Source organism: Festucalex cinctus, chromosome 20 (genome assembly GCF_051991245.1).
Source record: "Festucalex cinctus isolate MCC-2025b chromosome 20, RoL_Fcin_1.0, whole genome shotgun sequence".
Taxonomy (NCBI): Eukaryota; Metazoa; Chordata; class Actinopteri; order Syngnathiformes; family Syngnathidae; genus Festucalex; species Festucalex cinctus.
This window is the reverse complement of record NC_135430.1, coordinates 9,890,736-9,917,786: the sequence shown is the minus strand read 5'-3', so window position 1 is coordinate 9,917,786 and position 27,051 is coordinate 9,890,736. Positions and strand designations below refer to the sequence as shown.

The 27,051-nt window shown below is 39.0% G+C and overlaps 1 protein-coding gene across 3 annotated transcripts; it reads left to right on the top strand.

Moving 5' to 3' along the window:
* Nucleotides 1-73: 73 nt before the first annotated feature.
* On the top strand, nucleotides 74-25,803 carry LOC144009782 (phospholipase D1-like). Of its 3 annotated transcripts, XM_077509660.1 has the most exons (27): nucleotides 74-221; nucleotides 1,220-1,326; nucleotides 7,198-7,374; nucleotides 7,433-7,593; nucleotides 7,672-7,814; nucleotides 7,962-8,067; nucleotides 8,966-9,031; nucleotides 9,245-9,303; nucleotides 9,386-9,478; nucleotides 9,794-9,946; nucleotides 11,591-11,740; nucleotides 12,004-12,087; nucleotides 13,882-13,963; nucleotides 14,045-14,155; nucleotides 14,230-14,412; nucleotides 14,529-14,742; nucleotides 15,786-15,914; nucleotides 16,135-16,253; nucleotides 16,336-16,449; nucleotides 16,522-16,632; nucleotides 16,751-16,839; nucleotides 17,937-18,050; nucleotides 18,138-18,187; nucleotides 19,959-20,093; nucleotides 20,156-20,309; nucleotides 20,433-20,550; nucleotides 24,981-25,803. In XM_077509660.1, exons 3-27 carry the CDS (start codon nucleotides 7,230-7,232, stop codon nucleotides 25,203-25,205), a joined length of 3,108 nt encoding a protein of 1,035 aa, XP_077365786.1. In that variant the 5' UTR covers nucleotides 74-221; nucleotides 1,220-1,326; nucleotides 7,198-7,229; the 3' UTR covers nucleotides 25,206-25,803. The 3 variants fall into 3 exon arrangements, with proteins under 3 accessions (XP_077365786.1, XP_077365787.1, XP_077365788.1); XM_077509661.1 differs by lacking the exons at nucleotides 74-221; nucleotides 1,220-1,326 and adding an exon at nucleotides 2,711-2,838; XM_077509662.1 differs by lacking the exons at nucleotides 74-221; nucleotides 1,220-1,326 and adding an exon at nucleotides 2,832-2,958.
* The last annotated feature ends 1,248 nt before the right edge of the window (nucleotides 25,804-27,051 follow it).

Here is a 27,051-nt window from a genome sequence, read left to right as displayed (position 1 = left end):
CCGTGCGGCGGGATCTGGAATGTTGAGCTGCTTTGGAATGCAGACGGTTCCTGTTCTCCCGCCCGCGCGCGCGCGCGCTTTTGCGCGTGACGCGCGCTCACGAAGACACGAACTGTACGTACACGACACCTGTTTGCTTTCAGGGAGGTGACACCGAAAAGCAGAGCGACGTCGCCGGGAAGTTACAAGGCACAGCGCATACTGCTGATGACTGCGAAAAGGTATTTGGATGATTTTATTTTTTGAAAAGTTGCTTTTTTAGTTCGGTCATAAAACGATATATTTGTATATACTGTACATTAAAATTGATATGATAGACAATATATGGACCATATGGAACATGAGTAAAAGTATAGTCACTTTTTGACGACAGTTTTTTCCTTTTTTTTTTTTTTTTTTTTTTTTAAACCAACTTGAGTCCTAAATTAATATGGAAAATTTTCACTGATCATATTATTTTGTTGTATTTATTTTGCTATTTTTTTCAGATAAAATTTTTTTTAAAATCTATTTATTCATTTGATGTATTATTCTTTATCCATTTGTTTCATTTAATAATTAGGTAATTAATTTACTGCAATGACAATTTTTTTCCATATATTTTTGGTAATTCGACTGTTTTTTTTTTTGTTTTTTTTTATGAATTGTATTGAAAAACTGGTTAATTGTATTTGTAATATAAACTGAAATTAATGAGAATGATTGACAAAAAACAGTATAAAAATATATATTCAATATAAATATAAAATATAAATATGTAATATATAAAAAATTTCGGTTAAGTAATCGGCTGATTCTTTATATTTGAATTAATTATAAATAATGTCCTTCATCCATTTTTGTAATATAAACTGAAATTAATGAGAATGATTGATAAAAAACAGTATCAAAAATAAAATATATAAAATTTAAATAGGTAATATAATATATGCAAAGTGTTTGAGTTAAGTAATCGGCTGATTCATTATAATTTAATTAATTATCAAGAATAAAAATGTTGTCTTTCAGCCATTTTTCCCGCTCATCTCTCCGTTTTCAACACAAAACGCGTGTGTACAAAAATAATTTATTCATAACTCAATATTGATAGTATTTTGGATTAACACTAACGTCAAGATGTCATTACGGGCTGTCAAATGGGCTATATAACTTGCGCTTTCAAAATAATACCAGACGCCGGCAATGGAGTGAAGGCGTTTCCTCTGCTTTTATTTTGAAGTGACCGGAAGCACTGGTGTGGGGAATCTCGTGAGTGAGGCGGCGTCTTCACGTCTCTCTCGGTCGCGCTTCTGGCTCACTCAAGCAGTTTCTTCTCATCTGCGGGAGGTAAGACGCACGCACGCTGTCGCTCCTGCTTCCGGCATGCCCGTACGCGTATGCGCGCAGGTGTTTAATAAATGCATGTGAGTGTGTTATCGACGCGCGTGGCTAGGTTATAGGGAAAGTTTGCTTTTGTGCGCGTGCGTCAATCAATCAACATGCGCGAGCGTCACAGTGGAGCCTGCTCTTCCGGTGTGGGCGGCAGGTGAGGTGGGGTGGGGGGGTCTGTTTTGGATGAGAAGCACGTGACTAGCTTCCGTTTTTTTTCCCCCCCACACCGCACTTCCTCCTCTTGACTGGAAATGGACACTCAATATATATATTTTTTAATTTCGTCATGTCTGTGTTGGGATGACTTGGCCATTTTGTTGTGCTGTTGGAATGTATGGTGGCTATAAGCTACTAGTGCATACGATGTATTCCACCACAATGCGTCTTGATGTAGCTACTAGTGAACATCATCCTCACTATTTTGGTCCCTTGACGCTGGCAACAATAAAGATATGAATTAAAGACTATTGTTATACAATACTTTGTAGTATTTGTTATGTACAAAGATGAAAAATGAGCAAAAATTGCGTTGGGCAGTGTTGTGACCTGTTTTGGGCTTTTTGGTGGTTGTGACCAAGTCATTTCAAAATAAGATACTGCCTACGGGCTAAAAAAATTATTGTATTAAAACAAAAAAGATACATTGGAAAAAAATGGCCGATTCTGAAAGCGCGAATATCTCCTTCAGATTAATCGGTTAAGCCCTAGTTTTTAAACCAGGGTTAAAGTTTTAAATTAGGGTTTCAAACCTGGGTTAGGGTTTCATCTCAGCATTTTTTGACTGAGATTTAGGTTTTCAAAATGGGGGTTTGAATCCAAGTTTTGGGTTTAAAATGAATGGACAGGTTTTGAAATTATGGCACAAGTTTAGGGTTTGGAATTAGGGTTTGCAAACCTGGTTTCAAATGAGTATTTTTTTAAAGTGATGTTCAGGGTTTCAAATGAGGGTTTTAAGTCTGGTTTTAGGATTTAAAATTGTGGCTTTGGTTTTCAAATGTGAAAAGAGGATTAACTAGAAATGACATTACCTAGAAACAAAATTACCTAGATGCCATCGTCATGGAGACCAAGCAGCAGGAAATACCGAGAGTTGTTGCCATAGTAACCATACCAACCTGAAATGACCACAAAGTGAGGCAGATATGCTAACTATTTGTCCACCGCATTGTTTGAAAGTTGAAAGTTACAAGCTTGGACAAAAATGTCAGGGTAGCGCCATTTCTCTACTTTTACATTTTCCTTTCCCATGCGTTTGCTTTTTTAAAATGACGCCATGATCGGGCTCTTTTTTTTTTTTTTTTTTTTGGTTTGTGTTGAAAGGCAGCCCACAGGAAGTGTGAGGAAAGTGTGCGTGCGTGCGTGCGTGTGTGCGCGTGAGAGCAAGACCTGCTCTTCCACCTCTTCAATGAACATTGACTCAGTGGCGCACGCACTTAAGGGTTTGGTGCCCGCTATTCTTTTGTGCAGGTACGTCGTGCGTGCGTGCGTGCGCGCGCGTGCGTGCGTATGTTTGAGTCCATTTGTCTGCGCCTGGAAGCACTCGATTGACTTTGTGGGTGTGTATGTGTGCCTTTTAAGTGGCTCAAGGTGAGTGAGTGTGCGTGAGGTGCAGCCTTTTCTCAATAATCATCATCAGCTGTCGATGTAATGGATCGAAAGTAGCCGGCTTTTGAATCATTAATGTCCGCAGTCGATGTTGCCCTTTCTCATCTTGTTGTTGTTAACGAAGTTGAGGCGTGTGTGAGAACAGAATAATCAGATGCGAAAATGTTGTGGAACGTCTGAAAATAATAACAATAGTCGAGATGCAATCTTGTGGACGAGTTTTTGCTGGTGAAGAACAATCAACCTCTGACCTGATGGGAACTTTATCAAACGTGTTTAGCGTGAAATTCCGGTCGTGACTTTTCTTTTGTGTCGTGTTTGCCGCGTTCACCCAAACGATGCTCGCATCACACTTGGTTCTGCTTTTGAGTTCTTTTTTTTTTTAAAATGGGAATACGGTAAAAAGGCGAGTCCCCCGACGCAAGTAAATAAACAAGGCGTTACATTCCTTTCCTCCCTGACTGGGCGGGTGTCACATGACTACTACCGTAATTAGGAGTGTGACGACATATCGATATCGCGATGAATCATGATACTTTGTCTCCCAATAGGTTATCAATACGCTTACGCAAGTATCGCGATATTTGTAGTTTATATCCAGCCACTATAACAGCTCCATTGCTCGTGACTTGGGAAATGGACGCAAGTCTTCAGCCAAAGAATCATGAGCTTAGTTTTTATTATTATTATTATTATTATTATTATTTTATGTATATATTTATATATTATTTATTTGTATATTTATATTTAATTATATAATTTTTATTATAATATGAATTATATATTTTTGTTTTATTTGTATCATTTATTACTGTTATTATTATTATTATTAATAATATTTTAATTATATTATTTTTATTATATGAATTTTATATATATATATAAATATATATTTTAATTTGTATTTATTTTTATTATTTATTGATATTTATTTATTTTATTTTTATTATGAATTTTATTGTTTATTTTTTATTTGTATTATTTATTTTGTATTATTAATATTAATATTTTAATTATTATAATGAATTTTATATATATATATATATATATATAAAATTTAATTTGTATTTATTTTTTATTATTGATATGTATTTATTTTATTTTATTATAATGAATTATATTTTGTATTTTTTTTATTTGTTTTATTATTATTTTAATTATATTTTTATTATAATATGAATTATATATATATTTTATATTTGTATTATTTATCTTTTATCATTTATTGGTATTTATTTTGTATTATTTGATTTTTATTTATTATTATTATTATTATTATTATTATTCGTTTTATCATAGATTATCATGGATTTATTACTTGAGCAATATATTAATAATCGATGTATTGTCATATCATGAGATAATCGTTATCATGCCTTGTATCACATATCGTATTGTATCGTATCATGAGGGAGCCAGAGGTTCTCACCCCTCCTACTACTAATGCGCAAAAAGTGTTTCCATTGCACTTTTGCGAAATACTTCTATTTCGACACGTCTCAAAAACGCACCTCATGAGAGCGCAAAAACATTTTTTGCAATATTTGAGAGTTTTTTCGCCAATCCAGTGTTTCCATTACCATCTTAATGCCTTTGCGAAAAACTGTAATGGAAACACGCACCTAATGACGATAATCCTGCAGGTGTGAGGTGAGGATGATGTTTTTGCTTTTTCGAGGGATCATCCGCTGAATTCCTGACATTTTTTTTCCCCGCTCGCACTCATCAATGCGGCTCTTGTGCGACTGGTTTGATTTGTGCGACGCTGGCGTTTATCTCGCTATCAGATTAGCGTCCGCCTGATGATGGGGACAAGATGCTGTCACCGCAACGAGTCGACCTTTCACCCCGCGAGGAGATGTAGAATAAAAATCTTGTGGTTTCAACTCGCTGAATCGATCAGATGATATTTAGTCCTTTGCTGAGGCAGAAGGCAAAGTCCAAATACTTCTCACTCGTTTCACTCAGGAGATGAAGAAACATCACAGCGCCAGTTAACAATGCTTTTATTGATCTTTACAAGTCATCAAATGTCACATTCTTTAGTTGATGTTAAATATAGTATCGTAAAATAATCATGTATCATGTTTGTTACCATCATTGGTCCCGCATTAAGCTAAATGAACTTGAAAGCTAAGCTATGCGCTAGTTTTATTAGGGATTTTCAGGGCCGATAATGTTTAATAGTCAAGGAGGCTAATAACCGATATTTCAAGCCGATATTCATTTACCGCAAAAGAGGAAATATTAGTGTCAAAATGTAAACGTTTTGTTGAAATGCCATGCGTTTATGAAAACGTATCAAAGTTTCAACACTTTGAAGGTTTTTCTTTTAACGGGATACTTCACTTATTTAGCCCATTATAGCAATAAAAATGTAATATTTTGTCTATAATTAATTTGATACTTTCATTATTTTTCATGTACTATTAATACTTTGAAAAAACAATTTTGCCGCTTGTTGTCGACTGAAAACGACATCACATTTGCTCAGTGCTCATGTACCGACCAATCACAGCTCACCTGTTTTCTAGGTTTGGTCATGTGACATTCACAAGCTGAACTGTGATTGGTAGCACATTGTGATGTCATTTTCAGTTGACAGCAAGTTGCAAAATGTGCGTTTAAAGGTACTAATTGTACATGAAAAATAATGAAAATATAAATATTATTATAGACAAAATATTAACGTTTGACTGCCAAAATTGCTAAATAAGCAAAGTATCTCTTTAATATTACTGTAGACATACATTATAAAGAATAGATATGTTTAGAAATTATAACAAAATTTGCTTTGGGGGTCATCAGCATATAGCTAAATGAAAAGCTAAGCAAGTAAATGGCTCCCTTAAGTTTTCTAGTGTAAATAAAGTTTTCTAAAACTTTATTTACACTAGAAAAACAACTGAAATGTTAAACGTTTACTTGTTTTTGCTTTCATTTTGTAGGTTTTATTTTTTTATTTTATTTTATTTTTATTTTTATTTTTTTTTAAATAAAAAGAGTAGGGAGTTCAAAGTGTAAGCAGCAATTTTATAAAGTGAAAATTTAAATAAATACATAAATAAAAGAAAATCCTGTATCTCACTGAGCGTCAAATGTACTTGTCTAAACATGTTCAAAATTTCTTTGTGACCATAAAAACTTTGCTATGTTCGCAAGCATTCGCCGCTCCGTGAAATATCAGTTTTATCGGCTTTCAGATTCATAAAAACATCCGATGCTGAAATTGTTTTAAATGCCAAATATGGCCACCGATTATAATAATGTATCTCCTGCTTGTGATGTGGAATGTCAACTATGAGTCAGTAGCCATACTTTATAGATTGTTCATTTATTTTCAGTCTATGTTGTTGACTTCCTGTCTAGGGCAGCCATTTTGTGATGGATGCGTGTGTGTGCGTGAGACCTAGCTCATGACACCTGTGTGCGAAATAGCTTAGCGCTACGTGAAGCAAAACTTGGGCGAACATTCCTATCTGCCAGTTTCACGCACACACACAGGTAGAGTGACCAACAGTCCGTCCCCCCGCCGGCTTCTCATTGGCTGTTGGGCACCCTCCTGACAGCCTGGCGGGCCAATGGCGCCTCCTCCCTTGCCCAGTCAGGTTTCTCTCCTCTGCGCGCCGCACTACTTCGCTGGACCGCCTCGGACGCCGCCCGTCCGTCTGTCTGTCTGTGTGTGTGCATGCGTGTGTGCGTCAACGGGCTTGCGCTATAAAGTTGAGGGGGCGTACACGAGGTGAGGATGAGGATGGTCTTTTCTCTGCCGTTGCTGGCTCAGGTCAGTGGATGCCGACGTATGTGTGATGATGATGATGATGATGATGCTTTGTGTGTCAACCTCAGCTCAGCGACTGTGCGTGTGCGTGTCCAATTAGCGTAAGTGCGCGCTGTCAACACTGTCTGGACCGTATTTTATTCTCGAAGCCAAATGTTTGCCGACCATATTTGGGCAAAGGACGGAGTGACTCGTCGAAAACAAACTTGACTCAAGTCAACCACTTGAAGTGGATTCATTGAAGTGTAATGCAACTTTGGAAAGTGGAATTTGCGGCTATTTCCTAGCATTAACATTAACCACTGAGGCGTACAGTGACAATTTGTTTGTTCTAACTAGCTACGATTGGCTATATTAGCAGTGTTAGCTAGCAACGTTTATCTATAGTGTCGGGATGGTTGTCATATTTTGTGTCCGTACGTCCTTACCTGTCTCTCCAGGTGAGCCTTGGGCTCCCAGCTGAGTCTTAGCCATGTTGGGACAAAACCAGCCGACCACCAGCACGCTGCAACTGGTCGCCAGCGACATGAGCGGCATCATGGAGACGCTGGACGCCCGTGAGCTCGACACGGGTGACAGCGGCAGCAGCTGCAGCCATAACGACGCCGGAGAGCCAGGTAGGTCCAACTGAGGTCGCGTTTTATACTGGTACTTTGAACTAAATATTATTTCCAGGGGAACGGTTGCCATTCTTGACGGTGTACAACACGGTGGGCTTCAAGGACTGCAAGTCGGCCTTCCTGTCCTGTCCCATCACCGCCAAGATCCTGGAGGTGGAGCGCTTCACGTCGGCGCAGGACCGCTTCAACGTCAGCCAGCAGAGGAGTGTCAGCAAGGTGACAGCCCAGACCGCAAACGTCACGTTACGGAGTCCAGTCATGTGACAGGAAGTCCCCGCCTGTGTGACGTTTCAGTCCATGCCGGCGGTCTACAAGATCGAGATGAAACACGGCGAGTTCACGTGGTTGGTGAAGAAGAAGGAGAAGCACTTCCAGGATCTCCACAGGGACTTGAAGACGTACAAGGCCGTCCTCAACCTGCCGCTGCCGACGCGCAGGTCCGAAAAACACTTTCAATCTGAGAATCGGTTGTGATTTAAAAGATTTGACTGCATCCAATCAAATCGCTTCACTTTGAAATATATTATTCTTTCCACTCACACCCCTAATATATATATTTTTATTTATTTTTTTGTCCTGTGCAGTCACACTATCAGGAGACAGACGGCAGGGGAGGGCAGGGAAATCCCCAACCTGCCCAGAGGAGGGGGAGACGAGCTGGTCAGAGAGGAGCAAGTGTCTAGTCGCAAGGTCCGTCAATAATGATTGGTCTCCGGGAGCTCGCTCTCAGTTGAAGTTTACCCAAAAACTGAAAAATTAAACAAAAAGGCAATTAAATGTTGTATGTTCAACCACCAAAATATCCTACCGAGCAAACCAAACAGCTAGCTTAGTGCGAATATGTAATGCGAAACACCATATAGGGGCTAACTAAAATTAGCATTGATGTTATGATGATTGTAAACCATCAAACTGCAACTTGAACACACACAGAGCAGCAGCACATTCTTACAGTCATTTATTCTCTAGCTAGTAGCTGGTAGAACTAACATGCTAACTAGTTAGCAAGTCAAACTGCACCGCATTCTCAGTCATTTATTCTCTCGCTAGTAGAACTAACAAGCTAACTAGCTAGTTAGTCAAACTGCACCGCATTCTCAGTCATTTATTCTTTAGCTCGTACAACTAACAAGCTAACTAGCTAGTCAAACTGCACCGCATTCTCAGTCATTTATTCTCTACCTAGTAGAACTAACAAGCTAACTAGCTAGTCAAATGGCACCTCATTCTCAGTCATTTATTCTCTACCTAGTAGAACTCACAAGCTAACTAGCTAGTCAAACTGCACCTCATTCTCAGTCATTTATTCTCTATTTAGTAGAACTAACAGGATAACTAGCTAGCTAGTTAAACTGCACCACATTCTCAGTCATTTATTCTCTATTTAGTAGAACTAACAAGATAACTAGCTTGCTAATCAAACTGCACCACGTTCTCAGTCATTTATTCTCTAGTTAGTAGAACTAACAAGCTAACTAGCTAGTCAAACGACACCACATTCTCAGTCATGTATTCTCTAGGTAGTAGAACTAACCAGCTCGCTAGCTAGCTTACAGTTATGTTTCTCTGCTGCCCCCCCCCCCCCCAGAAACAACTGGAAGATTACCTCAACAAGCTGCTCAAGATGTCGACGTACCGCAACTACCACGGCATGGTAAGCAGCCATTTTGCCTCAGAACAGCCTTGCTTGAATAAGAGTACAACCTTCACTGAATTAGAACCTTGTACAGAAATACATTCTGGCAGGCAGGTAGAACCTTGTGAGCGAGTAAAAGCTTGTAGAACCTTGTGTTTATGTATAACTTGTTCTTGTGCTCCGATTGGTGTTGTTGACGTTGAATTTTCTTGGACTTCCTGTTGCGATCAGATGGAGTTCATTGACGTCAGCCAGCTGTCATTCATCCACGATCTGGGTCCGAAAGGCTTGTAAGGGATTTGATTGGCCGATGCTAACATTTTGTAGCTAGTACACAATTTTGAACAGTGTTTTGTGTACGTGTGTTGGTAGAGAAGGAATGGTTCTGAAGCGGTCCGGCGGCCATCGGATCCCCGGACTCAACTGCTGCGGTCAGAACAAGATGTGTTACCGCTGGTCCAAACGGTCAGTACACACACCACACCATGAATCGTGGCAAGGAACTGTGTACAAATACTTAAATAGTTGTTGTTTTTTTCAGGTAAAAAAAACAACAACAACAAAAAAAAGATGCTTTGAACTGTAAAAAGAAAAACAACATACTATTGTCACAAATACCCAAAGGTTTCCTTATGAATGTCCCGCTAGCTTAATGCTAACATAATTGAAAACTCCATTGACATGCTAACCGTTAGCATCAATAGTTGCGGTTTAAGAACCACTTGAGCAATGGATATTTGAGCAAAAATCAATCATGTCATTATTTGTATTGACATGTAGCTGGCTGGTGGTGAAGGACTCGTTCCTGCTGTACATGAAACCCGACTCGGGCGTCATTTCCTTCGTGATGCTCTTCGACAAAGAATTCAGCGTCAAGATGGACTCCAAGGACACGGAGACGCAGCATGGCGTGCGCGTGGACAGCCTGTCCAGGTCGACACCACTACAAGCACACCCACTAGAAAACTATTGTGCTGCGCGATTACTAGTGCAGTACAGTAGTGTTACTAGTGCGCTGAATTGGTTTATTAGTGAGGACAAAGAGCGTACTAGTACATGAACCTTAAGCCGTTTGAGCATTTGTTCCAAATCCTTGATAAGGAAGCTACTAGTGCGTGTCACGTGGCTACTATTGGGCCTAGTATCATTACTAGTGCAACACGATAGTTACTAGTGCGCCGAATTGGCTTATGAGTGAGGACCAAGAGTATGTCAGTTCATGAACCTTAAGCTGTTTGAGCATTTGTTCCAAATTCTTCATAAGGAATCTACTAGTGCGTGTCACATGGCTACTATTGGTCCTAGTAGTGTTAGTGCAACACGATAGTTGACTAGTTCGCTGAATTGGGTTACGAGTGAGGACAAACAGTGTAGTAGTTAATGGATCTTAAGCTGTTGGAGCATTTGTTCCAGATCCTTGATAAGGAAGCTACTAGTGCATGTCATGTGGCTACTAGTTGGGCCTAGTAGTGGTAGGCAAACAACAAATGCTCAAACAGCTTAAGGTCCATGAACTAGTACACTCGTTGTCCTCACTCGTAAGCCAATTCAGCGCACTAGTAAACTATTGTGCTGCACTAGTAACATGACTAGGCCCATCTTGTAGGCGTGTGACATGCACTAGTAGCCTCCTTAAGAATGTGGATTTAATGTTTAACAGATTTTTTTCCCTTATTGACATCCATCTTAAATTCCATGTAGTATTACCACTACTAGGCCCAACTAGTAGCCATGTGACATGCACTAGGAACTTCCTTATCACAGATCTGGAGCAAATGTTTAAATGGCTTAAGGTCCATGAACTAGTAGACTCTTTGTCCTCACTCGTAAGCCATTTCGGCTCCTAGTGCGTGTCACGTGGCTACTAGTTGGGCCTAGTCGTGGTTTACTAGTGCAGCACAATAGTTTACTAGTGTGCTGAATTGGCTTACGAGTGAGGACAACGAGTGTACTAGTTTATGGACCTTAAGCTGTTTGAGCTTTTGTTGTTTGCCTACCAGTACTAGGCCCAACTAGTAGCCACTTGACATGCACTAGTAGCTTCCTTATCAATGATTGTGCTAGTACGTCCTTTGTCCTCACTAGTAAACCAATTCAGCGCACTAGTAACACTACTGTGCTGTCACACGCCTACTGGATGGGCCTAGTAGTGTTACCGCTACTAGGCCCATCTAGTAGACGTGTGACATGCACTAGTAGCGATGTTTAACCTATTGATTTACTTTATCTTAAGTTCCATGTACTAGTATACTTTTTGTCCTCACAAGTAGGATGACTTGCATACCATGAAAACTACATGTTACTACTGAGGCAATATTTGACGCTAGTAACCAGCTGTGTGCTAGTAGTACTATTACGTTATAAAATGTTACTAGTCCACATCCATCGCTTCACTAGTTGTACTAGTAGCATGTCGATGTTAACTAGTGCCCAATTTTGTAGTTGGCCTACAAGTATGTAGAAAAAAGTTGATTAGTACATGGATATTTACGATCTACTAGCACACGTATGTGAAGGTTGGAATCAAGCAATGGAACGCGTCCGACTGTCCGTCCGTCCGTCTGTCCGTCCGTGCAGGTGCCTGGTGCTGAAGTGCAGCAGCTACCGCCACGCCCGCTGGTGGGGTCAGGCCATCGAGGGCTTCGTGCGCAAGCACGGCGCCGCCTTCCTCACCGACCATCGCTTCGGCTCCTTCGCCAGGCAGGAGGAGAACATCCCCGCCAAATGGTAACCGCGGCGACTGCCCCCCTCCCCCGCCCCCTCCGCCATTCGTTTCACTTTTCATTGGGCAAAAGCGTTGCAACGAGCCAGAGCGCCCATCTGGAAAATGAAACGGCGCGCGTGCGTGCGTGTCTCTCACTTTAGTAACACGACACAAAGTGAGGGAAAGTGAGCCGGTGTTTGCCCGTCACCTGTCCGTCCCCCTGCTGAGCAACACTAGACGTTGCGTGTGTATTTTGTCAAGTCATCTTGTGTGTATTATCGTGCAGGTACGTGAATGGGAAGACGTACATGGAAGATGTGGCCAACGCGCTCGAGGAGGCCAAAGAAGAAATCTTCATCACAGACTGGTGGTGAGTTCAAGTGCGCGTGCACGTGCGTGTTTGTGTGGGGAGTTCATTTGGTGGTCACCTCGAGTGTAGCGTTTGCGTCTGAGCAGATCGCTTACTGTCTGAGGCGACGACACACACGTGCACACAACCCTGTGAAATGTGTGTGTGTGAACGTCGTGTATATAGTTTTCCCTCGTTTATCGCGGGTTCATCATTCGCGGCCTTGCTGTTTTGCGGATTTTTTACAGCGTGCTTTTTGGTTTGTTTATTTTTTTGTGGTCTTTGCGCGGCCGTATCTCTCGAACTCTACGTCCGACCGGTGACATACGGGCATCCACGGATTCATCTCGACGAGACCTTTTCAACGGTGTATGTCCCGTCGCTCCATGACTCTGCATTCCGGAGATAGAAAAATATATACTGTGATGTATCAGTACATTTAAAAAAAAAAAAAAAAAAAAAAAAAAAAACTACTTTTAATGGAAACAAATGACTAAATGGAAAAAAAATCATGAGTGAAAAAGCATTCACAATAAACTGAAAATCATATCAAAATAAAAAAACAACAAACACATGTAATAAAAGAAAAAATATATCTATATACTGTGCGGTATAACAAGTAAATAGAAAACAACAACAACATATTTTTAATGGAAAAAAAAAATGACTGTAAATTAAAAAAAAAAAAAAAACATAACTGATGAATGAAAAAGCATTCATTATAAACTAAAAATCATACCAAAAGGAAAAACATTTAATAAATGAAAAAAAAAAAAGTGCTGTATAACAAGTACCGGTAAATTAAAAATAAATGAATACAAAAAATACTTTTAATGAAAAACAAAAGACTTTAAATGAAAAAAAAAAAAACATAAATGATGAATGAAAAAGCATTCATAATAAAGTAAAAAACATACCAAAATGAAAAAACCTATAATAAATGAAAAAACAATTGTGACGTATAACAAGTAAACACTTTTAATGAGAAAAAATGGACGAAATGGAAAAAAAAGATGAATGAAAGAGCATTCATAATAAACTAAAAATCATACCAAAATGAAACAAAATATATATATACTGTGCTGTATTCTGTAATATGGAAAGAAAAAAAAACATACTTTTAATGGGGAAAAATTAATGTAAATGGAAAAAAAGAACATATATAATGAATGAAAAAGCATTTATAATAAACTAAAAATCATACCAAAAGGAAAAACATTTAATAAATGAAAAAAAAAAGTGCTATATAACAAGTACCGGTAAATTAAAAATAAATGAATAAAAAAAATACTTTTAATGAAAAAAAAAAGACTTTAAATGAAAAAAAAACCATAAATGATGAATGAAAAAGCATTCATAATAAAGTAAAAAACATACCAAAATGAAACATAATAAATGAAAAATATATATATACTGTGCTGTATACTGTAATATGGAAAGAAAAAAAACAATGGGAAAAATTAATGTAAATGGAAAAAAAGAACATATATAATGAATGAAAAAGCATTTATAATAAAGTAGGAATCTTACCAAAATGAAAAAACATATAATAAATGAAAAAAAATTGTGCTGTATAACAAGTAAATAAAAAAACAACAACATACTTTTAATGAAAATATATAAATCACACAATCAAACAAAACGAAAAAACATATAATGCAGTGTTCCCTCGCTATAACACGGTTCACTTTTCGCAGCCTCGCTGTATCGCATATTTTTTTTAGTGCAATTTTGCGTATATAGGTTTGGGTAAGTGGCTAGGAAATACAATATGTTAATGGGATGTCCCCACTAAGATAGTGTGTTTGATTTCAGGTTGAGTCCCGAGATCTTCCTGAAGAGGCCCATCGTGGAGGGCAACCGCTGGCGTTTGGACCACTTGCTGCGGCGTAAAGCCGTGAGTTTGGCGGCGGGGAGGGGGCGGAGTCAGGGCTACGCGGAGTGTTCGTGACCTCCACTGTGACTCTTTTGCTAACAGCTCCAAGGCGTGCACATCTACGTCATGCTCTACAAGGAAGTGGAGCTGGCGCTGGGCATCAACTCGGGGTACAGCAAGATGACGCTACGCCACCTCCACCCCAACATCAAGGTGAGTCAAGTCAAGTCACATTTACATGAGTGTGTGTTTGTCTCCCCCGTGACACTTTGTGGTCGTCGCACCAGGTGATGCGTCACCCCGACCACGTGTCGTCCGCCGTGTACTTGTGGGCTCACCACGAGAAGATCGTGGTCATCGACCAATCGGTGGCCTTCGTGGGCGGTATCGACCTGGCGTACGGTCGCTGGGACGACGGAGAACACAGACTCACCGACGTGGGGAGTGTGACCTTCTCGCAAATGGAGCAGGTCACCTTGCGTTCTTTATTATTACATTCTCGCTGTATTACATGTTTATTACAATGTTACGACACTGTTATTACATTTATATTACTTTTTTTTTTTTTGTGATTGTGGCCGTATAGGCCGAGGCGTCCTCCGCCAACATGGCCCCCCAAGCAAACGGGAACGGCAGCGGCTACGGGAACGCCGCCTTCTCGGCCGACGACACGGTGGCGCAGCCCAAGATCAAAGGTCAGGGCAGGATGAGGAGGGCCAAGATGAGCATCAAGCGCCACCTGCAGAAACACGGACTCGCCCACGCCGACAGCGACGATGAGCTCGACCAAGACGTGACAGGTATGAAGTGACGTACAGGGAAAAAAAAAATATACTCACAAAACACAAGCCAAAACACAGCTGTCAAACATAAAACAACTCTCATGCAAGTAAATCTCTCACACTCATACAAAACTAGTGGAACCGAAAAACTCTCACACCAAAATCTGACACAAAAAAAGACGCAGCTCATTTAAAAAAAAAAAAAAAAAAAAAAAAAAAAAGCTTTCAAATAAGCAAAAAGACTAACACAGGTACAAAACAAACACTCAACATAAAAAACACACACCAAAAAAAAAGGTCTCATATAAAAAAAAATATCTCATATGGCAAAATATGTCATGCTCATCAAAAAAAATGCTCACATCCAAAACCTCTTGACACCAAAAAAACTCTTGCACACAAAAACGTCTCACATGGAAAAAAAAAACTTCATATACAAAAAAAATCACACACCAAATAAACTCACTCTCATTAAAACAAACATCTCACACTTTCAAACTGACATACCAAAAAAAAAAAAAAAAAACTGTTGCGCATTAAAACTGCCATTTTCAACTCACCACTGCTTTCACTCTAAGAAAAAAAAGAAAAAACCCTCTCATACACAAAATTCTCACACCGAAAAACTCTTGACACCAAAAAAAAAACCATCTCACATGGGGAAATAAAACTAATTTACCAAAAAAAAAAACACTCACCAAATAAACTCACTCTGATATAACTCTCCTTCACACAAACACTTCACACTCACACACTGACATACCAAAAAAACTCTTGCCACAAAAACTCCCATTTAAAAAAAAAAAACACTCACCACTGCTCTCTAGAAAAAAACATCTCATACAAAAAAAACTCACACTCAAAACAAAAAAACTCTTGCGCACAAAAAAACTCACATCCAAAAAAATCACTTACCAAATAAGCTGTCACTCTCACATAAAAAACTGTCATGCACAAAAATCCACTCAACAACCCCCGCGCTCTCTCTCTCTCTCTCTCTCTCTCTCTCTCTCTCTCTCTCTCTCTCTCTCTCTCTCTCCGTGTCTTTCCACTTGTTATAGGAGGCGAGGCGGAGCAGAACCCTCAGCCGGACGACGACGACCTGTGCGGCAACACGCGCTTCTGGCACGGCAAAGATTACTGCAACTTTGTGCACAAGGACTGGATCGAACTGGACAAACCTTTCGATGGTAAGCCTTGACCATTTGCATGACGTTGAAAAACTGCTGCTTATCATAAAGCGTGTTGAGTTGAGGTCACGACAAAAAATTGGTCCATATGACAAGCTGACATCTCAAAGCTGTTATCTGTCCCACTTTTGTGCTAATTCCAAATATATCATGATTCGACTATCCTTACTACTTCAATGCAATCTTACGCGTCCCATCCTGTTCCGTTTCGCCCTTCCAGATTTCATCGACCGTCACGTGACCCCCCGGATGCCCTGGCACGACATCTCGTCGGTGGTTCACGGCAAGGCGGCGCGCGACGTGGCCAGACACTTCATACAGCGATGGAACTTCACCAAGGTCGCTCGGCTTGAAAAATTTGCCATGACAAACTCATTTACTAAGATTGACGGGAAGTTTATTTTTTTTTTGTCCTCATCAGATCGTGAAGCCCAAATATCGCTTGCAGTCCTTCCCGTACCTTCTGCCCAAGTCGCACACCACCGCCGGACATCAGCGCTATCAAGTGCCCGGATGCGTCAACACCAAAGTTCAGGTTGGCCGCCATTTTTCGACTTTGTTTTTCTTAAGAAATGTTGCGTTTTGATTGACTTCCCATCCCGTCCAGATCCTTCGCTCGGCATCCGACTGGTCGGCCGGCATCAAGTACCACGAAGAGTCCATCCACAACGCGTACGTGGAAGTCATCGAGAACAGCCAACATTTCATCTACATCGAGGTGTGCGCGCGCCTCTCAAAAACTCAACTAGTATCGTTTCACCTAGGGGTGTACTCACTTTTGTTGCCAGCAGTGTAGTTTTGCGTACTTCGTTGACGTGCTGGTGTTTTCCTTCCAGAATCAATTTTTCATCAGCTGCGCGGACAACCGACACGTCTTCAACAAGATCGGGGACGCCATCGCCGAGCGTATCATCAAAGCGCACAGGTGATACGCGCACTTTCATCTTGTTGACGTCGGGCGGAAACCATACGCCCAAATATGGTCACTGTCATAATTTGGTCTATACACTACAAGGTTTTTCCTGTGTACAAAATTCAGCGGCGGCCACCTCTCACTGTATTTGCTCACCACCTCCAGCCTAAGTGACTGATAATCAATGAATGATTTAACATCAAAATAATAATAAAAAAAAAAGTTAAAAAATGCTGCAAAACTAATGTCATAAAATTACTTATTAGTGAGAATATATATATATATATAATAGTACCAGAGAATTATCATTATTTTAGGAGGAAAAAAATATGAATGCAGTGATAGTAATTAATATTAATTGCAATTTTACAATAAATAAATAATAAAATTAGAATTTACAACAAAAAAGCATTAATATGCATTTTTTATAGAGGGGGAAAAAAACATGATAATAGTCATATTCTTATTGGAACTATTATTCTTATTACATTGAAACATTGAATTATTATGTTGCCTGTAAAAAAATGAATGTCTGTTGAATTGGTCACCGCTACTGATACCAAATACCGATACCACTAGTAAATAAAATTCCCCACTCATAAATGACAGATGATTTTAAAGAAAGACCTCTATATCCCAATATATTATTTTTCCTAAAAATTGCATGAAGTTAATGGTAACTTTGTATTCATGTGAGTTACACCGATACCTTAAAATAAGACTGATATTGATACCTGGTATTGGTAGTCATCCATCATAGTCAGCTCTGCCTCAATTTGAGCCAAATAATTTTTACGTGTTATTAATATTCGCCTGTTGTGAAAATCGCTCAACTGTCCCAAGAAGTGTTGCAAAACTCCGCCTCCTCCCTCATTATGCGGGAGCTGTGCAGCATTACGTCAACTCAAGATTTTTTATTTTATTTTATTTTATTTTTTTTACTTTATTGAGCGTACAAGCATTTCAACAAACATCAGATACAAAGAGATGATGGTATTGATGTCATATGTAACTAATTCACTGCCGGTCCAGTAAAAAATGGATTAATAATGTTAATAATGGTTGTCGCGATTGTGTGTGTTCGAAGCTGATGTTGTGTCCTCGTTCAGGGAAGGTAAAAAGTACCGCGTGTACGTGGTCACGCCTCTGCTGCCGGGCTTTGAAGGAGACATCAGCACCGGCGGAGGATGCGCCATCCAGGCCATCATGCACTTCAACTACAGGTCGGTGTGTGCGTGCGCGTGCGCGTGTACGTGTGAGTCAAAAGTGTGAACGTGAGATTCCGTTCTCTCTCTCTTCTCCCCACGCAGGACCATGAACAGAGGCGAGCACTCCATCATCTCGCAGCTGAAAAGAGAAAGTAAGTCACCTGACAGGAAGTCAACGTCATCAAGGGCATCAGATTGCGACTGTTGGTTTTGTTATTTTTTTTTCGTGTTATGCAGTAATATTTTTGTTTTGTTTGTCTCTTCCATTAACACTTCCAATTCCATCATTTTAAATTCTTTTTTTTTTTTTTTTTTTTTTTTTTTTTTTTTTTTTACTTGCGGTGAGCTCCAAAATGTTCCTTTATAAAAAAATATAGGTTGAAAATTGCTAATGGATGCTAATTTGCCTTAGCCTGTTTATGGTGTTTTGCTTTATAATTTTTTTAGCATTAAGCTAGTGGCCATTTGTTTGAATGTTTTGGTGTTTGCATATACAATGTTTTTTTGGAATACTGGAATACTTTTTCTCTTTTATTTTATTTTAAATTTTACATGGATTTATTTATTTATTTATTATTATATTTATTTATTATGTATTTATTTTATTCATCCAAAATTTCAAATTAGCGCTGTTTGATTATGAAGAAAATATTAATCACAATTAATTTGGTAATAATTGAAATCACGATTAGGTCGATCATCTGTTTTTTGTTTTTTTTTGGTATAAGACAAAATGTTGAAATTAAATTTTTTAATCAGATTAATCTCATCTTAGAATTTCGATTAGTCATGATTAATCGCTTAACGAAAAACGTTTTTTTTTTGGCCATTTTTTGCTCGCCAAATTTAAAGAGCACCTGTTGTGTGTTAATTTTTTTTTTTTATGTTATGAGGATGTTTTTTTTTATCCACTGCACACGATCATCCTCTTCTTTTTGTAATTAGTTAATTACTTGGGGGGGAAAAATGACCCTGATAGTTTGACATGAACAAATACTCTGAATGTCATACACAAATATTTATTAAATTCTTCAAAACTAATAGTGTGATTAATCTGCATTAATACATGATTAATGCGATCATTTTTTGTGATTAATTAATTAGTTTACGCTTTAACTTTTGACAGCACTAGTTTAACCGTAAAAAAAAATTAACTTAAGACAAATAAATTTAATTGAAACGCTATAATTATGCAACTTTCTTTTGGACCAAACAAGATTTATTAAATTAGTTATTTTAAAATTAAAAAAAAAAAAAAGCTACAAATATATACATTTAAAATAACTCACAATTAGTATTAACTCATTCACTTCCAGCCATTTTCACAGAAGCAGTCCCGTTCGCTCCGGGCTGTTTTACTGGATTTGGACTGATTTTGCAAGGGCCACAGAATATTGTGTTCTATTGCTATAAAAGCATGGAACCTATCAAAAGAAAGATTAAAGTCTCTTCTTTCATCAGGAAAAAAAAGTATGTTTATATCTGTGTCCGTTTTGCAACAATTAGCATTAGAAGAGAGATAAGTTTCATCAGTTTTCACATATCTATTTAAAATTGTAAATAATTTAGCTTTTTTTCAACATGGCCCTGGTTGATCTCCTTTGCTCTGCTTCCACCTGCTGGCCGTTTGTGTAATAACTACCATTTCTGCAACCATTCTTTGCAGTTGAGAAGCGGTATCAAAGCCTTCTGTATGCTCTAGCATACAAAAAACATATAAATACGTCTTTGGGACACTTAAAACATTTTCAAAAAACATATTTACACGTTATTGGGAGCAAATGAGTTAATATTTTATTATTGTTCACAATTATACCAATTTTGTAACTGAATTTCGATGAATTGCACAGCCCTATTTCAAATGGAAAGTCGTTTATGTATCACGAGCATGCGATATTGATGGTCAACGTGTCGATGACGCAGTGGACGACCAGTGGATCAACTACATCTCCATCGCCGGCCTGAGGACGCACGCCGAGCTGGAGGGCAAGCTGGTCACCGAGCTCATCTACGTGCACAGCAAGATGCTCATCGCCGACGACAACACCGTCATCATCGGTAAACGCGCCGCAAAACGCCCCGCGGCCAATCCCGATTAACCGCCACGCCCCCTCCCGCAGGCTCGGCCAACATCAACGACCGCAGCATGCTTGGAAAGCGGGACAGCGAGGTGGCCGTGATCGTGGAGGACTCGGAGACGGTGACGTCTGTCATGGACGGGCTGGCGTACCGGGCGGGACGCTTCGCGCTGCAGCTTCGCATCGAGTGCTTCAAGTATGTTGTGATTCTTACTTCCTGTTGCATTTTTGTCAACAGGAATCTCCTTGACTGAATGCGTCCCAAAACTTTTGACCACGGTTTGTGTGAGTCGCGATGACGTCGTCTTGTGTCTGTCAGGACGATTTTGGGCGCTCACACCGACGCAAGCATCGACGTGTCGGACCCAATCAGCGATCAGTTCTACAAGGACGTCTGGCTGAGCACGTGCTCTCGCAACGCCACCATCTACCAGAAGGTAGGAACATTTGACGTCTCCAAATTTCAGGAATTGTCAACGTTGTAAGCTAACAGCTAGCTCTTCAAGTACCGTCATAAAATAAACATTAACAATTGCATATTAAGTCCAATTGTTCATGTATGTAAACACTCCTGGATGTATTCAAATACTTATTAAAAGTTCACTAACTGTTCTTAAATCAAATGAAATACTCCCGAAGAGTAACCTAAATACTATTAAATCTATGAAATATTCTCTAAAAGTTACATAAACACTCTTAACCCTCGTGCAATTTGCTTAGCCAATTATGTAAATTAGGTTTTGATTGTGCAGGGGGGGAAAAAATAAAAAATAAAAAAAAAATAAAAATGAGCCACGGTTTTGGAAAACTGGGGGACCGTCAAAATGCGAGTGTGCCAACATTTCTCAGCCATTGCATGAGGGAGATAACAATCATAATATCCCTGGAATCGGATTTAGCCAGCCGCGTAACATTAATGTACATTATAAGTGACATTTTTGGACCGATTGGACACTGCATGTATTTTATTGCAATTTCCGTGATTTCTGCATGAAATCCTTCTATGGACATTCCTCGACGGTGCCATGGGCATGAGAAAGATTTCGCACCCCAAATCCACCAGGTGGCGGTAGAGGCCAATTAATGATTTTCCTTGCAAACGCCGCACTGTTTCCAGCACGCCATATTCCACACAGACTTATTTCTTCGTGCTTTTTACTGATTGTGCATTCGACAGGATGTTAGTGGATGCGCGTGCACGTTAGTGGGCGCGCGTGCGTGTTCGTGGATGCGCGTACACGCGCGCCACTTATATTTTTGTGCAGAAAAAGGTATTGCGAGCTATTGACTTATGTTTCGTGTTGGGATATGCTGTTTTTTTGTCTGCATGGACGTGGGAAGCACGTTCCCTAGTGGGAGGGGTCGAATGGCAATGCTCGTTGTCGTTTTTATTCCCCAAAATGAGCCACTGTTAGTCGTTGCAATACAGCGGTTTTCCTCAGTGTGTGAAGGCTGTTATTTTTTTTTTCTCTTTCTTCACTTCAGAACTTCAGAATTAATAGCGTGCATATTCCACACGCATGCACAGTTCGATCATCCATTTTGAACAGCCGAGCATTGACATTTGCTCGCCAAGGCTGCAGGGGGCAGGCGTGCCATTGTGGCCAAACGTGCGTGCAACGTGGAGGTGACGTATTTCCCTTCGTGCATTCTTCAAAACATGGCAAGGAGCATGGATCGGTGGAAACAATAACCATTAGGGATAAGACAAAACAAAAAAAACGTTTTTTTTTTGCAACTTATGAAGTGTAACATGTAACGGTTGTCGAGATGAATTCCTCGTCGGTTATCTTATCTGGCCGTTGCATTTCTACGTGTGAAAGTGCTAAGCTTCGATTTTTATTCGGCTAGTTTGTATTCACAACAACGTGCTAACGTGCTAAGAGGCTAACGTGCACGAGACATGAGCTTCCTGGATCTCAGGAAAAGAAAGAAAAGAACGGCGATCGGAGACACAAAAAGCTGCAAATGCAAGTTGGCAAGTAAGTACTTCTACAAAATAAACATAAACGAACATATGAGCACGTCCTGGAATGCCGCGGGGGACGTGTAGCTTCCGAACGGTATATAGCTCGTCGCTGTGTTGACTTCCGTTCGCCGGATACAATTGGATACAGGCGATGTAAATTTGTCCGAAAAACACGCACGATTTCCGGGTAAAGTAAACGGACGGATCGGTGTAATGGAGCTTTTTCTTTCCGTTATTTGTCCGGAACCGTACGTCCTACGGGGAAAATGACACATATCTGACACATATCTGGAACCGTGAGCACAAGAGATACGTGGCTCGTTGAAGTGCGACGCCGGATACGGGGGTGTAAATCGGGCCTTCCTGTACCCGAAAATCAAACACAATTTGCGGCTAAAGTCACGGAGGGTCCCGGTGCCGCTCCGGAGCCCCACAAAAAGTACTTTTTTCCCCAAAGTTTTCTATCAAAGCTACCGTGTTGCCTGATGCTCTAACTATGTCATATGAAAGATTCAAATTTATTTATTTATTATACATATATACAACACAGTTAATTTTCTTCATAATCTATTATTTGGCTTCTGTTGTCCTATGGCGGGGGGAAATAATAATAATAAATAAATATACTATATTTATGCATAGTTTTGATGCCAATGAACATTTTGGGTGGTTGAAAGAAAAAAAAATATTAAAAAATGACTTAGTTATCACACCTCAAAGTAGAATTACTTATTTGGCTAAAATTTACTTTTCCAGGGTGTTTTGCATTAAATTGCCATTGTCAAAAAATTTGGCATGCATTGAAAAAATTGTTGTTATAACTTATTGCCTTATTCGAAGCTCTAATTATGTCATATGAAGTATTAATTTTTTATTTATTTTTTATACATGTATACAGCACAGTTCGTTTTCTTCATAGTCCATTCTTTGGGCTTGTATTGTCCTAAGAGGGGGGAATACATAAAAAAAAAAAAAAAACTTCATATGTATGGATAGTTCTGATGCCAATGAACATTTTGAGTGGTTGAAATAAAAAAAAATGTTAAAAATTGACTTAGTTATCACACCTCAAAGTAGAATTACTTATTTGGCTAAAATTTATTCTTAGAGCGTGTCACTGATTCCAAGGCACAAGGGTTAAATACATAAAATACTCTCGAGAAGTAACTCAAATACTCTCAAATCTAATATATTACATACAAATAACCTCTTAAATCTACTGAAATACTTGCTAAAATGTACCTAAACACTCTTAAATACACAAAATGAAAGTAACTTAAATCTAATATTATTTCACAGAAACGTCACCTATTCTTAAAGGGATACTTCACTTATTTAGCCCATTAAAGGAATAAAAAGTTAATATTATGCCTATAATTAATTTGATACTTTCATTATTTTTCACGTACAATTAGTACCTTTTAAAAACACATTTTGCAACTTGCAACTTGGCTAAAATGACATCACAAGGGCTCAGGTAACCAATCACAGCTCACCTGTTTTCTAGGTTTGGTCATGTGACATTCACAAGCTGAGCTGTGATTGGTTACCTGAGCCCTTGTGATGTAATTTTCAGTCGACAGCAAGTTGCAAAATGTGTTTTTAAAGGTACTAATTGTACATCAAAAATAATGAAAATATCAAATTTATTATAGGAAAAATATTAATGGCTAAATAAGTAAAGTATCCCTTTAAATATCCTGAAATATTCTCAAAAAGTAACCTAAATACTCTTAAATCTACTACATTGCTCCCTAAAAGTAATTTGTAATACTTTTAAATGAAATGAAATTGTTACATAAATGCGGCAAATTCTCTAAAATTGACCGAAACACTTAAATACAGAAAATACTCTCTAAAAGTAACTACAATACTCTTAAATCTAATAATATATCACATAAAAGTCACCTATTCTTAAATCTCCTGAAATATTCTCAAAAAGTGACCTAAATACTCTGAAATCGACTACAGTACTTCCTAAAAGTAATCTATAATACTTACAGGTAATACTTTTAACTCTTTTACTGCCTCATGTTTCCAAGAAAAACTTTGATATGACAAAGGCTTTGATCATTCATGTCATCCTCGAAAACGTTATATTTCATCAGATTTCATCTTTTTTTTTCATTGTCATTTCATACACCAGCAGCCCATTGAAGAGATACAATGCTGCCATCTGCTGGCCATAGTGAGTGGTTTTGATTCCACAACCCATTGACCAGGCAGCGCTGCACTTAGACTTTGCACTGCCCATTGATAAGAAAAAAAAAAAATGTAGTTGACGTCATTTGCCGTTTATGGCGGCATGCATTGTGATTTTACGAATCGTTATTAAACATTTTTGCCGGTCAAAGAATTAAATATACTGAAATACTCCCTAAATGTTACCTAAATAAATCTGTGAAATGTTCTCTAAAAGTTACCTAAACACACAAAATACTCTCTAAAAGTAACTTAAATACTACTGAAATTTACCTAAACACTCTAAATACTAAAAATACTCTTTAAAAGTAGTTAAAATAGGCTTAAATCGAATATTGCATAAAAGTAACCTACTCTTAAATCTCCTGCAATACTCCCTAAAAGTAATCTAAATACTTTTAAATGTACTCTACTCCCAAAAAGGGATGTAAATACTCTTTAATCTACTGTAATACGTCCAGGAAGTAACCTAAATACTCCTAGATGTACTCAAAATATTTATTTTAAGTTACCAAAACTATGTTACATATGAAAATAGTCAAATAAACACTACACTTAAATAATGACTCACAATCTATTCCACATAAAACTGAAATATAAAGTATAAATATTTGTTGATGTACCACTAGAGGGAGCCAGCGTACCACAACCGCTGCTAAAGAATAACCAAGTTTGTTGTTGTTGTTGTCCATCCAGGTGTTCCGCTGTCTCCCCTCCAGCGACGTGCGCAACATCGCTGAGCTGGTGGGCTACCTGGGCAAGCCGGGCCTGGACCGGGAAGACCCGGTCCGAGCTCAGGAGGAGCTCAGGAAGATCCGCGGCTTCGTGGTGCAGTTCCCGCTGCAGTTCCTCGCCGAGCAGTACCTCCTCCCTCCCATGGGCTCCAAGGAGTCCATGATGCCCATGGAGGTTTGGACCTGAGGCCTTTCCTGGTGGAACTTTGCCTCCCCCTCCCACCCCTACTAAAACCTCAAGAACTGACAAGACTGACGACTGCGGAAGACACTAAGCGCCTCCTTGGCCTCCTCGCATGCTCCCCAAGTGCCAAACACGCGCCGACTGTTAAGCCGTCCCGCAGGAAGTTCGCCGTCCGGGAAAAGATGGCGGCGGTCGCCTTAACTCCCACGCGATGACCTCGTTACGGGAGCCGTCCCACGTGCTGCGCCGTTGGCCCCCGCCCACGCTGATGTCATCAACGCGTGATGGGCACGTGTCCGGGTCGCCGTCCTCCATTTTGTTTGTGCTGGGCATGTTTGTCTCATGAATGGATTGTGCCTCCTTCTCCTCCTCACAACGCTTCGTATTCAACAATTGCCTCATCTTCTCCGTCCTCGAGTTGCCTTGAAAGGTGGAAATGGTCGTCGTCGTCCTGCATGTTGCGTCTGTGCGTGTCCTCCACCAAATGCACTATTTGCACACATTCTTCCTGTCGTGGCGAGCGTCTGGATGTCACCTCATGCTCCTTCCAATAAAAAAACAAAAAATTATGCACACTAAAAAAAAAAAAATGCTGGTTTTGTTTTCCCGTTTTCCGAACTGATGCTAGTTGTAATGATTTAACAACAATAGGAAAACGCCGGTCCCAGGTTACTAAAGTTGGACCACCTGAGAACAGCAAGCTCAACTAAAACAACCCCAGGCTGTCACACTTGAAAAGATTCTCACAAGAGGGTTTGAAAGTTTTTTGTTTTTTGTGTGTGTGTCCTTAGAAAATCTCAAAAAGTGGCCTAATTTTTCACCTGTCGCCACCGGGTGGCGCTTGAAACTCAATTTGAACGCTTGGGTTTAGTTGAGGTTTGTACTCAATCAGCACCCAACCTCATTCACTGGACCCAAGGTTGTTGTAGTTGATTATTTATTTATTGATTGTTTGTTTGTTTTTATTTTTTATTCTGTGAATGAAATTAAGTTAAAAACTACAAATTGGGGGGGTGAAAAAGGCAATAATATTGAAAATATACTTTGTTTTACTAAGATTATTATTTATATTTTTTGTTGGTATTTTGTATTATGTGAATGAAATTAAGGTAAAAACTACAGATGGGGAAAAAGATGGGGAAAAAAAGACGATAGTGAAAATATACTTTTTTTAAACTAAGATTATTATTTATATTTTAATATACTTTTGGTTATATTAGTTTTTATGTTCAAACAAAATATATATTTTTTAAATTGCATTTTTTTTTCAGTTTCTACGACAGAACTTTTTTCATCTTACACCTTCGAAAAACTAACACAAAATTAATAAACTTAAACTATACATATATTAATAGAATTAAAAAATTAAATAAAAACCTGCTCTAAAAAAGTCCTTAAAACTAACTGAATTTGAAAGACAAAAAGCTACAAAAAAATACGTCACTAAAACTGTTGAATATTTTTTTTAAACTCACCTCTCACTGGATATTCTTTTGTATTAATTCTATAGCCTGCTAGTAGCACGCTATGCATAATATCGGTCTCTAATAAAGAGCACTTAGTTTCCAATCATCCGAGAAACAAAAGTCAATAGTTAACCCTTAATGATAATCTGAATTTCCACCAGTCGAGTTATAAAACTACTTTTCTAGATAGATAGATAGAAAACAAGCTATTGAAGATAGCTATCGAGCTAGTGAAGAACTAGCTAGCTATATAGCTAGCGAACTAGATAGATATTTAGCAAGAGAGATAGATGGATAGATAATTCATCTCAATAGTGGGCGTGTCCACGTGACGTGACGCCCCTCCCGGGATGCGTGCGCGCGCCCGGCGAGTGACGCTGTGG